General features: G+C 40.4%; 1 protein-coding gene across 6 annotated transcripts in view; it reads right to left on the bottom strand.

The window, feature by feature from the left end:
• Positions 1-15445, bottom strand: part of SNX14 (sorting nexin 14) — an 83420-nt gene that overhangs the window by 22840 nt on the left and 45135 nt on the right. For all 6 annotated transcript variants that reach the window (XM_034766095.1, XM_034766094.1, XM_034766091.1 and 3 more), the window contains 6 exons: positions 10425-10626; positions 5619-5702; positions 5395-5495; positions 5048-5159; positions 2847-2887; positions 1915-2034 (listed from right to left, as the gene is read on the bottom strand). In XM_034766095.1, coding sequence (XP_034621986.1) covers positions 1915-2034; positions 2847-2887; positions 5048-5159; positions 5395-5495; positions 5619-5702; positions 10425-10626 — 660 coding nt within the window. The remainder of the gene's footprint in view (positions 1-1914; positions 2035-2846; positions 2888-5047; positions 5160-5394; positions 5496-5618; positions 5703-10424; positions 10627-15445) is intronic.

Raw genomic sequence — 15445 nt, 5'->3', positions numbered from 1 at the left:
TCAAATATATTGATTTCAATTACAACACAGAATACAAAGTGTATAGTGCTCACTTTATATTTATTTTTTATTACAAATATTTGCACTGTAAAAAAACAAAAGAAATAGTTTTTTCAATTCACCTATATAAGTACTATACAAATGTTGAATTATGTAAAAAAAATAACTAAATTCAAAAATAAAACAATGTAAACCTTTAGAGCCTATAAGTCCACTCAGTCCTACTTCTTGTTCAGCCAATCACTCAGACAAACAAGTTTGGTTACATTTGCAAGAGATAATGCTGCCCACTTTTTGTTTACAATGTCATCTGAAAGTGAGAACAGGTATTAGCATGGCACTGTTGTAACCGGTGTCGCAAGATATTTACGTGCCAGATGCGCTAAAGATTCATATGTCCCTTCATGCTTCAGCCATCATTTCAGAGGCTACTCATCCATGCTGATGACTGGTTCTGCTCGATAACGATCCAAAGCAGAGCAGACCAATGCATATTCATTTTAATCATCTGAGTCAGATGACACCAGCAGAAGGTTGATTTTCTTTTTTGGTAGTTTGGGTTCTGTAGTTTCCACATCTGAGTGTTGCTCTTTTAAGACTTCTGAAAGCATGCTCCACACCTCGTCCCTTGCAGATTTTGGAAGGCACTTCAGATTCTTAAACCTTGGGTCAAGTGCTGTGGCTATTTTTAGAAATCTCACATTGGTACCTTTTTTGCATTTTGTCAAATCTGCAGTGACAGTATTCGTAAATCAGACTGCTATAACATGAAATATATGGCAGAATGCGGGTAAAACAGAGCAGGGGACATACAATTCTCCCCCAAAGAGTTCAGTCACAAATTTAATTATGCACTGGTGGCTTTTTTTTTTTTTTTTAAATGATCAGCAGCAGCATGGAAGCATGTCCTCCGGAATGGTGGCTGAAGCATGAAGGGGCATACGAAAGTCTAGCGTATCTGTCACATAAATACCTTGCAATGCCAGCTATAAAAGTGCCAGGCGAACGCCTGTTCTCACTTTCAGGTGACATTGTAAATAAGAAGCAGGCAGCAGTATCTCCCATAAATGTAAACAAACTTGTTTGTCTTAGCGATTGGCTGAACAAGTAGGACTGAGTGGACTTGTAGGCTCTAAAGTTTTACATTGCACTCAAAAACAAGAGTTATGCAACAACAACAACAAAAATCTACATTTGTAAATTACACTTTCACGATAGAGATTGCACTACAGTACTTGTATGAGGTGAACTGAAAAATACTATTTCTTTTGTTTATCATTTTTACAGTGCAAATATTCATAATAAATAATATAAAGTAAGCACTGTACAGTTTGTATTCTGTGTTGTAATAGAAATCAATATATTTGAAAATGTAGAAAAATATCCAAAAATATTTAATAAATTTCAATTGGTATTCTATAGTTCAACAGTGTGATTAATCATGATTATTTTTTTTAATCTCAGTTAATTTTTTTTTAGTTAATCGCGTGAGTTAACTGCGATTAATCAACAGCCCTAATAAGGATAGCTAATTGCTGGAACAGGTGACCCAGGGAGGTGTAGAATCTGCATCACTGGAGGTTTTTAAGAGCAGGTTAGACAAATACTTCAGGGATGGTCTAGATATACTTGGTCCTGCCTCAATGCAAGGAGCTGGACTAGATGACCTCCGAGGTCCCTTCTATCCCTATGTTTCTATAAATTACAAAGACTCCAATCCATCCAGGGATAAACATGGAGGGCAGCAGTACCAAGATGAATGGACACTGGAAAAAAGGAAAAACCTCCACCCCTCAACCATAAGAACAGACAATAAACATAGGCACTCAAACTGTCATCTTTATAGCTTCTCCCCTTTACTCTTCACATTCTCAGGTAAGGGTCAGTATTTCCCCCTCTGTAAATTTACTGCACCTTCTTGTTGTTTTCAGAAGTGGGACTGAGAATTGTAAGCTCTGGTCTACTTGGTTTAGGCTTGGGAGATTCACAGGAGTTAATGAAATTCATGATGAATGGCTCCAAATGCTGACCTTTCTGAAATTAAATACACAGTGAACAACAGTGACAGTTAAATAGTGTGACAAAGTTCCTCCTCTATCTTGGTGGGTCCTGCGTTTTTTGGCAGATTTTCTTGCGTCAGAGATTCACCATGTGGGTTGGGGAACAGCCCAGAGACTTCCCCTCTGGTAGAACCCACAGTCCAGGTCAATTGGGAGGTTAGGGGGGAACCCGGTCCCGCCTTCTACTCTGGGTTCCCGCCCAGGGCCCTGTGGACTGCAGCTGTCTAGAGTGCCTCCTGGAACAGCTGCACGACAGCTACAACTCCCTGGGCTACTTCCCCATGGCCTCCTTCCAACACCTTCTTTAGCCTCACCACAGGATCTTCTTCCTGCTGTCTGTTAATGCTTATACTCCTCCCGCAGCACACCCTCTCACTCCCAGCTCCTTACACCCACACCTTGCTAACTGGAGTGAGAGCCTTTTTATACCAGGTGTCCTGATTAGCCAGTCTGTCCTAATTGATTCTAGCAGCTTCTTCTTAATTGGCTCCAGGTGTCCTAATTAGCCTGCCTGCCTTAACTGGTTCCAGCAAGTTCCTGCTTGTTCTGGAACTGCCCCTGTTACCTTACCCAGGGAAAAGGGATCTACTTAATCTGGGATTAATATATCAGCCTTCTACCACTCTTCTGTAGCCATCTGGCCTGACCCTGTCACAATAGTTAAAAAAAGTGACAGTTTCCAAACTAAAATTTGTGCTGAAGCAACATGTAGCAATCTGTCAGTGGACAGTTAAAGATACTAACTATAGTCACAGCATAGGCTACTGAGACACAGTATATACTCACCTCTTTCATTAGCTTTCCTGGAACAGATTTTATAATTTTCCCTACAATTAAGAACAAAAAAGTATATATTACCACATGCCCTTCTGAATATCATGTCTGATATCTATTAGTATTCCTCTGTTCTCCTCTCCTATCCCACTTCCCCTTATCTGTTTTGTCTATTTAGACTAAGATCTCCACGCCAAGGCCCATCTTTTACCATGGATATATAATGTTTCTGACAAATATTTGCTGGGGCATTTAAGAGCTATTGTAATACAAATGAATAATAAACCATGATATATAATAAGCTATATTAAATTATAAATTTCACAGAAGTGAAGCAAGAAAAAAAAATGAGACTGTGTGTAGGTTATCATGTCAGTCTGAAACGGATTAGCTTACACCACTGACATCTATTGCTTCATTTTAAGTATCATTGCACAATCTTTTGAAGGAAACAAATTACTCTGAAATGATATGGAGTACATACAAGAAAATTATGAAATTTTGGATGAATCAGACTTTAAAAAGGAACTGAGTACGTAATACCTATCAGCAAAAGATATTTAAAATCACAAACACATGAGAAAGATTTCTTTATGAATGTGAAAACTAAGTTCCATAGATTTTCCTCTGTAGTTTTCTAAAGGACCATGGAGAGATGAACAGCCTTATCTCCATTAGTGTGGATGGGTGGCATGTGACGATAAGAAAAAAATAGCAAGAGGCATCCTGAGGATGGAGGGATAACAGGGACACAATACGAAAAAAACTAAACTGTTCAATAATTTAGGTGCCAATGATTTTTCTGTTTGAATGATCTGGATAAGAATAATTTTTCAGTTCTAGTCACTAATGATTCAACACCAGTTTTCCAACAGCCATTTCCTTATTCTCTGCAAGCCTTTATCACACAGGAAAGTCCTAAACCTTAGACTTCCGAGACAGTATTTGCTCTCCTCTTTCCCAGTAATAAGAGTCATCCAGTCTGCAGATACTAGTGCAATGCACAATGTTGCAAGTTCAAGAAAGTACTCCTGTTAGAATGGATTTACAGGATTGGGGAGACTGTAGACCTAGTCTTAAAGCTACCCACATTAACCTGAATAAGAATATCAGAAGCACAACAGAACAGTTTAAAGGTAATAAAAATGAAAAATATATTTAAAATATATAGTTTAAAAATATTTTAAAAATTAAATATCCAATTCAATAATTATGATTTTCTTATCTTTAAATATTATAAAAGGGAAATTTAGGGAAGACTTTATATATCATTACATCAACATTTCACAAGGTTTCTGGTCAGAGGTTAGTAATTTTAAGACTGTTGATGTGACAGGATATATGTCACATCTCATAACAAACTAACCTCTGATCAGAAACCTTGTGAAATGTTGAGAGCAAATGTATGTTTGGGGAGCACCTAGCTTGGGACCAGATAAGACATGACTCTTCAGAACACCTGAAACATTCACCCACAATACACATTTGTTTGGACATCTTGTTATATCAATAGGAAAAAAAAACATTACTAATGAAAGAGAAGCTCACAATTGCCAAAACATAAAAAATGGGCCTACAGCTAAACAGGTCATCAGAAGAAACAGAAATTACCATCTTGTTTAACTACATAGGATACTGTGTTGAATTTAGGACACCATGTTATACAATGGACCCAACATTAGTACACGAAATTGACATTAATTCTGGCAGTTCTCAAATTAACTTAAATAGGGCCGACCAGCTAACGTTCAAAGGTAAGTTAAATCAATACACTGCCTCTATCAACATTAAAAAAAACCCCAAACAAACAGCTGTCTCCTTGGATTGATTCTTGAAAAATCAAATCTGGGCTAATGCCATTCATCATCTTGAATTACTTGAAGACGAGAGGATCTGATCTCCATGAGCAATGGATTTTGGAAGTACTGGGCTTAGATATTCAGAAGGCATCCATATGCGGACCAGATTTTCCAAAGCTTCACAATACTTTCCCTTCTGGGAATGGATAGGAATGCAAGCATCAAAATATCTGACTGTTGGAAAAATGACTGGATTGTAACAGCTGTATAGCAGAAGAGAGACATCACGTTTCACACACCCAGAACTTATAAAAGTCCAGTTTCTCAGTATTAATGGACCCTCACTTAATTTGGTGCATTACAGTTTCTACAAGAGAGCTATTTACCGGAATAAAGAGCAACTATGTTACCTACCAAGATTTACATCAGGCAACATTTTATCGAGAAATTGCGTCTCTCCACCATTCGGAGACAGAAAGTCAGCCAAAAGCTGGCTGTTACTCAGCTCTGGATGTTGCAGAAGTTTCTTTGGGGGGACATAAAAGAAAGAGTAGATGAAAGAAGATTCTTAAAAACTAGATTCTCTATAGTAACAACAACAGATGTTTAAAACAGTGCTATGGTATCCTAGAAATTACACATTCATCCAAATACTTTCATTTTTATTACATTTGGAAAAAAATTGGAGTGTGTTAACCTTTATAAGCTTCACAATTACACAATCTACTTAAAAAATTGAACGACAGTAGATTGTCTTGTACCTGCAGGTACTCCTGAAACTCTTCCCTCTTTGTCTTTAAGAATTCATAGTTCTTTGGACCAATGATCCTTTTTGATGGAAGTTGAGCATCAGTAAAGGTACCTATAAATTAGTAAAAAGTCAAGCAGATTCATTTATTCTTAAAACCAAAAAGAAACATTTTAGTATCTTAAATTTCTGCTCAATTCTAAAAAGCAATCACTGAAGTAGGAAGTGAAAACGTACCATGAAATTCTGTTAACTTTGACTCAAGCACATAAAATTCAAGGTATCTTCTATAGACAGACCAGCGTTCAGGTTCATGTCCAACTGAAAAAAACAACAACAACCACATATTGAAAGTAATATAGGTTCCTACACCCACCTGGGAGAGTAATAAAGAGTTAAGAACAGCAAATATACCACAGAGTACAGAGGAAAAACCCTCAAATGTGAATCAGTACTGCCAGTATTATAACACTACTCTAGCCACACTTAGCTCTTTAAATAACTTAAGTACAGTAACTCGTCACTTAAAGTCGTCCCGGTTAACGTTGTTGATCAATTAGAGAACATGCTCCTTTAAAGTTGCTGTCATAACTATAAAGGGAAGGGTAATAGCTGTCCTGTGTACAGTACTATAAATCCCTCCTGGCCAGAGACTCCAAAATCCTTTTCCCTGTAAAGGGTTAAGAAGCTCAGGTAACCTGGCTGGCATCTGACCTAAAGGACCAATAAGGGGACAAGATACTTTCAAATCTTGGGGGGGGAAGGCTTTTGTTTGTGTTCTTTGTTGGGGAGTGTGTTCGTTCTCGGGGACTGAGAGGGACCAGACATCAATCCAGGTTCTCCACATCTTTCTAAACAAGCCTCTCCTATTTCAAACTTGTAAGTAAATAGCCAGGCAAGGCGTGTTAGTTTTCCTTTGTTTTCTCAACTTGTAAATGTACCTTTTACTAGAGTGTTTCTCTTTGTTTGCTGTACATTGAACCTGAGACTAGAGGGGAGTCCTCTGAGCTCTTTAAGTTTGATTACCCTGTAAGGTTGATTTCCATACTGATTTTACAGAGATGATTTTTACCTTTTTCTTTAATTAAAAACCTTCTTTTTAAGAACCTGATTGATTTTTTCCTTGTTTTAGATCCAAAGGGGTTTTGGATCTTGATTCACCAGGAGTTGGTGGGAGGAAGGAGGGGAATGGTTAATTTCCCCTTGTTTTAAATCCAAGGGGTTGGATTTGTTTTCACCAGGGATTTGGTGAAGGTTTTTCAAGGTTTCCCAGGGAGGGAATCCATTGAAAATGGTGGCAGCCGAACCAGAGCTAAGCTGGTAATTAAGCTTAGAAGTTTTTATGCAGGCCCCTACATTTGTACCCTAAAGTTCAAAGTGGGGATCTCAGTCCTGACAGTTGCGCAATGCTCCCTTATGTTGTTTGGCAGCCACCTGCTTTGTCCACTGTTTGCAGAAAGAGCAGGCCGTTGCAGCTGGTTGGTGGGGGCTTGGAACCAGGGTGGACTGGCAGTCCCCCACTCCCCTAAGTTCCCTGTGCGGCAGCCGTCCAGCAGACTACCAATTGCTAGCTGTCCCTCCTCCCACTGCCACGTGCTGCACATGCCCTCTGCCTTGGAGCTGCTCCCGGGAGTCTCCTGCTTGCTGTGTAGGCAGGGGGGATGAGGGGTGCTAATGTCAGGGTGTCCTTCTCCCCCCTGCTTACCCCATCTCCATAGAGCGGGAGGGGGGACACGACAGGGCTCAGGATGGAGGGAGTTTGCTAGCAGCAGCTGCTGTCTCAACTTGCTGATCTACTTAAAAAGGCAATGTACTTAGATTGGGGTCAGCGTACTTAAAGAGGAAATGCACATCTCTCTCTCTCACACACACACACACACACAGGGTGTATCTCTGTCTGCCATGCTGTCTCCCCTCCTTCCATTTGTGCTGCCATGTAGCATGTGATGCTATATTAAAAACAACGTGTTAACCCCTGAGGGCTCAGCGGAGTGCTAGTTCGTCATTTAGCACTAAGGCATTCCCTGGGAAATATTCCACCCTCTGACTCCACCACCTCAACCAAGCTTCACAATCATCATTGCTGTGTACAGTATTAAATTGTTTGTTTAAAACAGAGAGAGAGAGAGAGAGAGAGAGAGAGAGCGCATAATCTTTTGTCTGGTGAAAAAAATTTCCCTGGAACCTAACCCCGCCCCATCCCCCCCATTTACATTAATTCTTATAGGGAAATTGGATTCGCTTAACATTGTTTTGCTTAAAGTCGCATTTTTCAGGAACATAACTACGTTAAGCGAGGAGTTACTGTAGTGTTAAATCACATGAGCAGCCCAAGGCATGGTTGGTAGACAGGCATGCTACTATGAAGGAAATCTGTATCTAATTCAAGCTTGGGTCTTGCTAATTATCTCCTCTCAGTACAGGGCTCGTCCTGTCATCTCCACCAGCTGTTTGTCAAGTGCTACAAACAGGAAGAAGCCTCATTAATGCCAATTTGCATTTCTCTAAAAGGGGAGTTAGATTTTTTTTCTCCCCAAATATGGATGTTTTTTTAAACAGATGCTGAAATCCTTGGTTGCAAAGTAAATTTAAACTATTTCTAAATTACCAAAAAATTTAATTTGCATAAGAAATCTACTTTAAAGTTTACAAGAAAAAGTCATGTTCCTGCTCTGGAATGTTTAATAGTAAATACCTATTTGTGCACTTGTAACTGTGTCCATCTGAAAAGATACCTGGGGACCAACAAATCTAGAATCATAGACTTTAAGGTCAGAAGGACCTGCCATGCTGTCTCCCCTCCTTCCATTTGTGTTGCCATGTAGCATGTGATGCTACATTAAAAATAACATGTTAACCCCTGAGGGCTCAGCGGAGTGCTAGTTCGTCATTTAGCACTAAGGCATTCCCTGGGAAATATTCCACCCTCTGACTCCACCACCTCAACCAAGCTTCACAATCATCATTGTGAAGCTTGGCCACAGAACGCAGGCCACAGAATCTCACCCACCCACTCCTGTAACAAACCCGTAACCTATGTCTGAATTATTGAAGTCCTCAAATTGTGGTTTAAAGACCTCAAGATGCAAAGAAACCTCCAGCAAGTGACCTGCGCCCCATGCTGCAGAGGAAGGCAAAAAACCTCCAGGCCCTCTGCCAATCTGCCCTAGAGGAAAATTCCTTCCCGACCCCAAATAGGGACATCAGCTAAACCGTGAGAAAGTGGGCAAGACTCACCACCAGCACCCAGGAAAAAATTCTCTGTAGTAACTCACATCCCACCCCATCTAACATCCCATCACAGGCTATTGGGCATATTTACTGCTAATAATTAACCATCAACTAATTGCCAAAATTAGGCTATCCCATCATACCATCTCCTCCATAAACTTATCAAGCATAGTCTTGAAACCAGCTCTCTCTTTTGACCCCACTGCTCCCCTTGGAAGGCTGTTCCAGAACTTCCCTCCTCTGATGGTTAGAAACCTTCGTCTAATTTCAAGTCTAAACTTCCTGATGGCCAGTTTATATCCATTTGTTCTTGTGTCCACATTGGTACTGAGCTTAAATAATTCCTCTCCCTCCCTGATATTTATCCCTCTGAAATATTTATAAAGAGCAATCATATCTTCCCTTCAGCCTTCTTTTGGTTACGCTAAACAAGCCAAGCCCTTTGAATCTCCTTTCATAAGACAGGTTTTCCATTCCTTGGATCATCCTAGTAACCCTTCTCTGTACCTGTTCCAATTTGAATTTATCCTTCTTAAACATGGGAGACCAGAACTGCACACAATATTCCAGATGAGGTCTCACCAGTGCCTTGTATAACGGTACTAACACCTCCTTATCTTTACTAGAAATATCTCGCCTGCTGCATCCCAAGACCGCTTTAGCTTTTTTAACAGCCATATCACATTGGCGGCTCATAGTCATCCTGTGATCAACCAGTACTCCAAGGTCCTTCTCCTCCTCCGTTACTTCCAACTGATGCGTCCCCAATTTATAACAAAAATTCTGGTTATTAATCCCTAAATGCATGACCTTGCACTTTTCACTATTAAATTTCATCCTATTACTTACTATTACTCCAGTTTACAAGGTCATCCAGCTCTTCCTGTATGTATCTTCCTTCTCTGTATTAACAATATCTCCCAGCTTTGTGTCATCCGCAAACTTTATTAGCACATTCCCACTTTTTGTGCCAAGGTCAGTAATAAAAAGATTAAACAAGATTGGTCACAAAACCGGTCCCTGAGGAACTCTACTAGTAACCTCTTTCCAGCTTGACTGTCCACCTTTCAATATGACCCGTTGTAGTCTCCCCTTTAACCAGTTCCTTATCCACCTTTCAATTTTCATATTGATCCCCATCTTTTCCAATTTAGCTAATATTTCCCCATGCAGAAACATATCAAATGCTTTACTGAAATCGAAGTAAATTAGATCCACTGCGTTTAAACAAAATACTATTCAAGAAAGAGTGAGTGGAGTTTGAAATATATTGCTGGTACATTAAATAGAAAACACATTCAACGTTTACCAACATGAATCACAATATTAACATTTTTGTGGGAGTAATTCCTGAGCCTTGGTTTGAATTCTGAATAGACTGGACTCCTTTTAGAAGTAATTTGTCACAAGTTCCAGATACACCTCTATCCTGATATAACACTGTCCTCGGGAGCCAAAAAATCTTACTGCGTTATAGGTGAAACCGCATTATATCGAACTTGCTTTGATCCGCCAGAGTGCGCAGCCCCACCCCCCCCGGAGCGCTGCTTTACCATGTTATATCCGAATTCATGTTATATCGGGTCGCATTATATTGGGGTAGTGGTGTAATAAGTGACCATTTTTCCTTTATGCCCACATTACCAAAGACTTAAAATTCATTAGTAAGTCATTACTTTGATGCTAAAGTAAGTAAGTAAGTGTGTGTGTGTGTGTGTAGCACATCAGAACAGTCAGATAAATAAAGCATACTAGAACAGACATTTTGAGCTACATTTTTAAGTAGTTTTATTTAATCACAAGAAGTCCTACCTGCCCTTCTATCGTTTCTCTCCACATCAATACAAAACACAGGAATTCTCTCTTTTCTCTCCTTCTTTTCAAGGGAGGGATCATCAAAGAAGTCCACATATGGAATGCAAATTTTCCATGCAGCAAGGTTGCGTGGTGTATTGGGAGTGCTAACAGTCTCCACAGGAGAATCATCTTCCATTACCATAATGCCTTCTTCAATCTGCAGTGAAAGATTTAAGCATCAAGACCTCCCTGATCTGATTTTTAGTATAGGGCACAATTTTTAAATTTGCAGAACATATAGAAGATGAATCTTCACATAAGAAGTACATGTGATCAGAACCAAAGACGACAACACACACAAAAATTCTGGAAGGGGGCATGTTTTCATAGTTGCTATTGTTGGATCTTCTGTATAAAAATCCCTAGACCTGTAGGTTTGTTTGAACGTAAAAACAAAATTGTTAACAGTGTCTCAAGTGGCAATCTACTAGATCACCAGCTGACTCATAGCATGTTAAAGTTTCTTCCTAGCTCTTGGGGAAGGATGAGGCATTTCAAGGACAATATGGTATATGTCACCATCAAGTTTGGTAGGTCCATTACCAGCAAAAACAAAATAAAATAAATATTTTAAAGATTCTGAAACATTAAAGGACTTACACCAAAGGTTACATCTTGTTACCACTCCACTGATGGACTTCAAAAGCTACTTATGATTCTGTCTAGCGATGATTGGGGCAATATCTCAGCTGTCTGGCATTTGGCATAGAAATTAAAAAGTGTGAGCAAAAAGAACAACATTTAGATACAGTGTGGTATGTACATTGGGGAGAGGGGGAAAAGGCAGAAATAGCTTTCAAAAGTCAATTTGTGCTTTTAAAATCCTAACCCTGAACAACACAGCAAAAATGAGAAAAGCAGAATTTTAGGGGAGACTAGAACTGGGCAACATTTTTCAGTTCAATTTTTTTTTGCTGAATAAAATACAGATTTAGATTGACAAACATTGTGAATTCATGTCCATTTCAGTTAACTGTTTTGGTCAAGACAAATAAGAAAATTTTCAGAAATGTTGATACATTGGGGATAGATTCACAGGGGGAATTTAGGTGCCATTTGCAAAAATGTGGAGGTGCCCCCTTATGCCCAATTTCCCAGTAGTTAGGGAAATCATCTGGATCGTGGGCGACCCAAGTTTGAATCCCTGTTCTGGAGCAGAGACTGGAACATGGTTGTCCCCCCTCCCAGGTGAGTGCCCTAACCACTGAGCTATGGAATCACTCTCAATCCGGCCCAATAATTATTCAATTATGTTATACAAAGTTCGAACAGCTTCAGCAGGGGAGATAGAGAGAATCACCTAAGAATAACTAATAGCTTGGAGGTTAAGGCACTCACCTGGGATGTGGAAGACCTGGATTCAAATGCCTGTGCTAGAAGACCATCTCCTCCTCCTCCTGTTTTATGAATCTAGCTCTTCATTTCCTTTACTTTTATTTAAACAGTTAAAAATGCCTCAAACAAAACATTTTGGAGCATACAAAATGACACTTCTCTGACTTTTTCAATATGCAAAAGAAAAAAAAAATTAAAAATCGGTTTTGGTTTGATCCATTTTTTATTTTTCATTTTCCAGAAAGGCCAACAATCCAAAAAAAAAAAAAAATGTGCACAGCTCTATTATTAAGTACGACCAGTTGATATATTCGTAAAAAACACATCTTTACCAAAGACAAATACAGTTTTTAGAAGTCAGTCATGTCTTCCCAAATTGTTCAACCTGACTGCTGCTGCCAGGAAGCAAACTGAATTGGATTATTTTCTTGAATGGGTAGCCAAGTCCCTTCCCTGGTAGTAGGCAGGTCTGGTCCTGCCTCTTCAATTGCTGAACAGAAAATAAACTCCTATAGGAATGGTAAACTTGGATATGAGAGAAAGCCTCAAGGCCCTACATTATAGCTGAGACTGTCAGCAAGGTTCATGAGCCTGCTTAAACTCCATTAGCTAGTACTTCTCACTATAAGTTAGTACAGATAGAACTGATCTACATCTTGAACTGTGGAGTAGTAAGTGAACTAAAGGAATATCCCATTTTAAAAGTAAATTATAAATCCCCACTTTATAAAATTAAATAAAGAAACTTCAATCTAAAAAAACCCACCACTTGTGTGTGAATACACATCAAACTAAAGTCATGGGGTTTTTTCCCCCTCCCCTTTGATTTAAGAAATTAGGGCCAAACCTACTCACCTGCTCTAAATTCAAATCCAGTTTTGCTTGAGGGAGTTCTGTAGAAATTGGGATAACTGAATCTATCCACAAAAGCTACAGAGTATACCTGGAAGCAGCTCAGGGGTTGCTACCACAGCTCCTAATCCATTTCTATGGAAGGAGGGCAGAGTTGGCTAGAGGATCCACTTTGGATTTGTTTACTGTAGAGCATTCAAGTGCTCATGGTCCAGCTAATTGTACTGCACTGAATGAAGCACAAACAGAAGTTGGGAATGGATCACTTGATGATTACCTGTTCTGTTCATTCACTCTGCGGCACTTGGCATTGGCCACTGTCGGAAGACAGGATACTGGGCTAGATGGACCTTTGGTCTGACCCAATATGGCCGTTCTTATGTAAATAAGAGAGTACATCATTACAGTCCTCATTTGATTAGTTTAAGATTTGCCCTTGCACCTAACTATGGCTGCCCTAACTGATTACGGTGTGGGCTGTCATCCTGGTAATGTTCCTTCCCAGCAATATTGGCACATATAGGTAGCCTCCAGCTCTGCAACTGAGCCAGTGAACCACTCATTGTTTGCCAGTTACAAACCTTGCTCTGATGAACCATGTAGTTCATTAGCTAAAACTGCAGCAGACCTGATTACTGCATTCTTCATGACCCCATAGCTACCAACTTCCCCCTGTCCCTAAGAGGAGGCATCAATATGGGAGCTAATAGCTGAAGGGCTGGGAGGAGCCCATTTACCACTGATGCTCCTCCTACTGCAGTTCCATCTGGTGAGTCAGAGGTGTCTTGCCAGCTGAGAGCCTCGCTCTGATGTACTATCTATGTGCATCAGGGCAGGACTTATAGCTGGCAGACTTTCAATGGTTCACTGGCTGAGGTGGTGCAAAACTATAGGGCATTACGGTATGTCATCTGGTGGTGAGGAAATAATGTGAGGAGCAAAGAAAAAAGTCTTAGCTGGCAATCCACGGCTAGTTGACCTGTGGAGCTGAAGCAGTGGGAGCCCTCTCTCAGTTGGTGAGCTATGGAGGTTCATCTGAGGAACCATTTCTGCCACCATTTTGCTTCTATCAAAGCACTCAATCATCTGAGCCTGAATGAGTGGACCTCTAACAGTGTTTACCCCCTACAAACTGTAGGGTAATCTGAACCAGTAGAAGGCCCACCAGCAATCAACCATAGAACTTTTGAGTGAGTGAGATGCAAGGTGCATTTCAATCTTTTGAGAGGCAACAATTTTTAACCCCTACAAAAGGTCTCCAGTATGAAGCCTTAATCAGACCCTGTAGCTACAACTGGTGGTAGACACTGAGTAAATGGAAAGCAATATTTCAGGCCCTGCCATACATAGTAAGAGCACACTTGTTCTACTGTCTTTTAGTCCTTACATGCCTGCAAAGTTGGTTTGTTTGTTTTACATTTTGTTAGCAGTGGAAGGGGGTAGAGAAAGGATTTTGCACATTATACCTAGAATACCAAATTTCACCATTCTGTTTCACTTTTCCCCTATTTAAAGTAGTCATTTCAGATACCGATCTATTTTATTCCAGACCTATTACAAAAGTAATTCTGGTTATAAACAGGTAAGAGCTAAGTAACAGTAATCAGAAAAAAAACCCTGTTACTAATCTTTCTGTAACTGTTATTCTTTGAGATCATAGAACTGGAATGGACTTCAAGAGGTCATCTAGTCCAGTCCCATGAACTCATAGCAGGACTAAGTATAGTCTAGACCAGTGGTCCCCCAATGCAGTGCCAGCGGGTGCTATGGCACCCGCCTGGGCATTTATGTGCGCCTGTCTACTGACAAGGGAGCGCTTCCGCCGGACAACCTGCCACTGAGGAGCGCGGCCGCCGGAAAACCAGCCGCTGAAATGCAGCAACGCCAAGAAGCATCGTCACCGAAATGCTTCTTCTCAGCAGCATTCTGGCAGCGACGCTTCTTGATGACGCCGGTTCTTGGTGGCATTTCAGCGGCTGGTCGTCCGGCGCCCGTCACACTCTTCTGGGAACATGAATACGCTATTGCAACAGAAAGGTTGGGGACTACTGATCTAGACCATCCCTGACAGGTGTTTGTCTAACCTGCGCTTAAAAATCTCAGCGATGGAGATTCCACAACCTCCCTAGGCAATTTATTGCAGTGTTTAACCACCCTCACAGTTAGGAAGCTTTTCCTAATGTCCAACCTAAACTGTCTTTGCTGCAATTTAAGACCATTATTTCTTGTCCTATCCTTGGAGGTTAAGGAGAACAATTTTTCCCACTGGTATCCTTCCGGCAAGCTCTAGTGCCCGCTCATGCACTGGTATAAAGGACCTGACTGGCCCCGCACCTTCTCAGTTCCTTCTTGCCGGCTCACTCCAACAGAAGAGCAGGAGGATGCATCATGGAATGAACATGAGCAACACATCTCGAAGAACAGTAGTTATGGAAAGGTTAGTAACAGTTTCTCCTTTTCAAGTGCTTGTTCATGTCCATTCCATGTTAGGTGACTCACAAGTGGTACCCGAGGAGATGGGCTCAGAGTTCATGGACATTCAGATTAACAGGAAGGGGGGGGGAAAAAAAAACAAAACAAAAAAACGCTAAATGATCACATTGCTGAAGCAAGAGAAGCTGTTTCAACGACTGACGCAGGCAGTTTTTCTGTTGTAATATAGCCACCCGCAGGTCTGTCACTGAATGACCAGACAGGTTAAAGTGTTCTCCCACTGGTTTTTGAGTATTTTGATTCCTGATGTCAGATTTGTGTCCATTAATTCTTTTGTATAGAGACTGTCCGGTTTG

The sequence above is a fragment of the Trachemys scripta genome, chromosome 3 (assembly GCF_013100865.1).
Source record: "Trachemys scripta elegans isolate TJP31775 chromosome 3, CAS_Tse_1.0, whole genome shotgun sequence".
NCBI classification, from domain to species: Eukaryota; Metazoa; Chordata; order Testudines; family Emydidae; genus Trachemys; species Trachemys scripta.
This window is presented reverse-complemented; position numbering and strand designations above follow the sequence as displayed.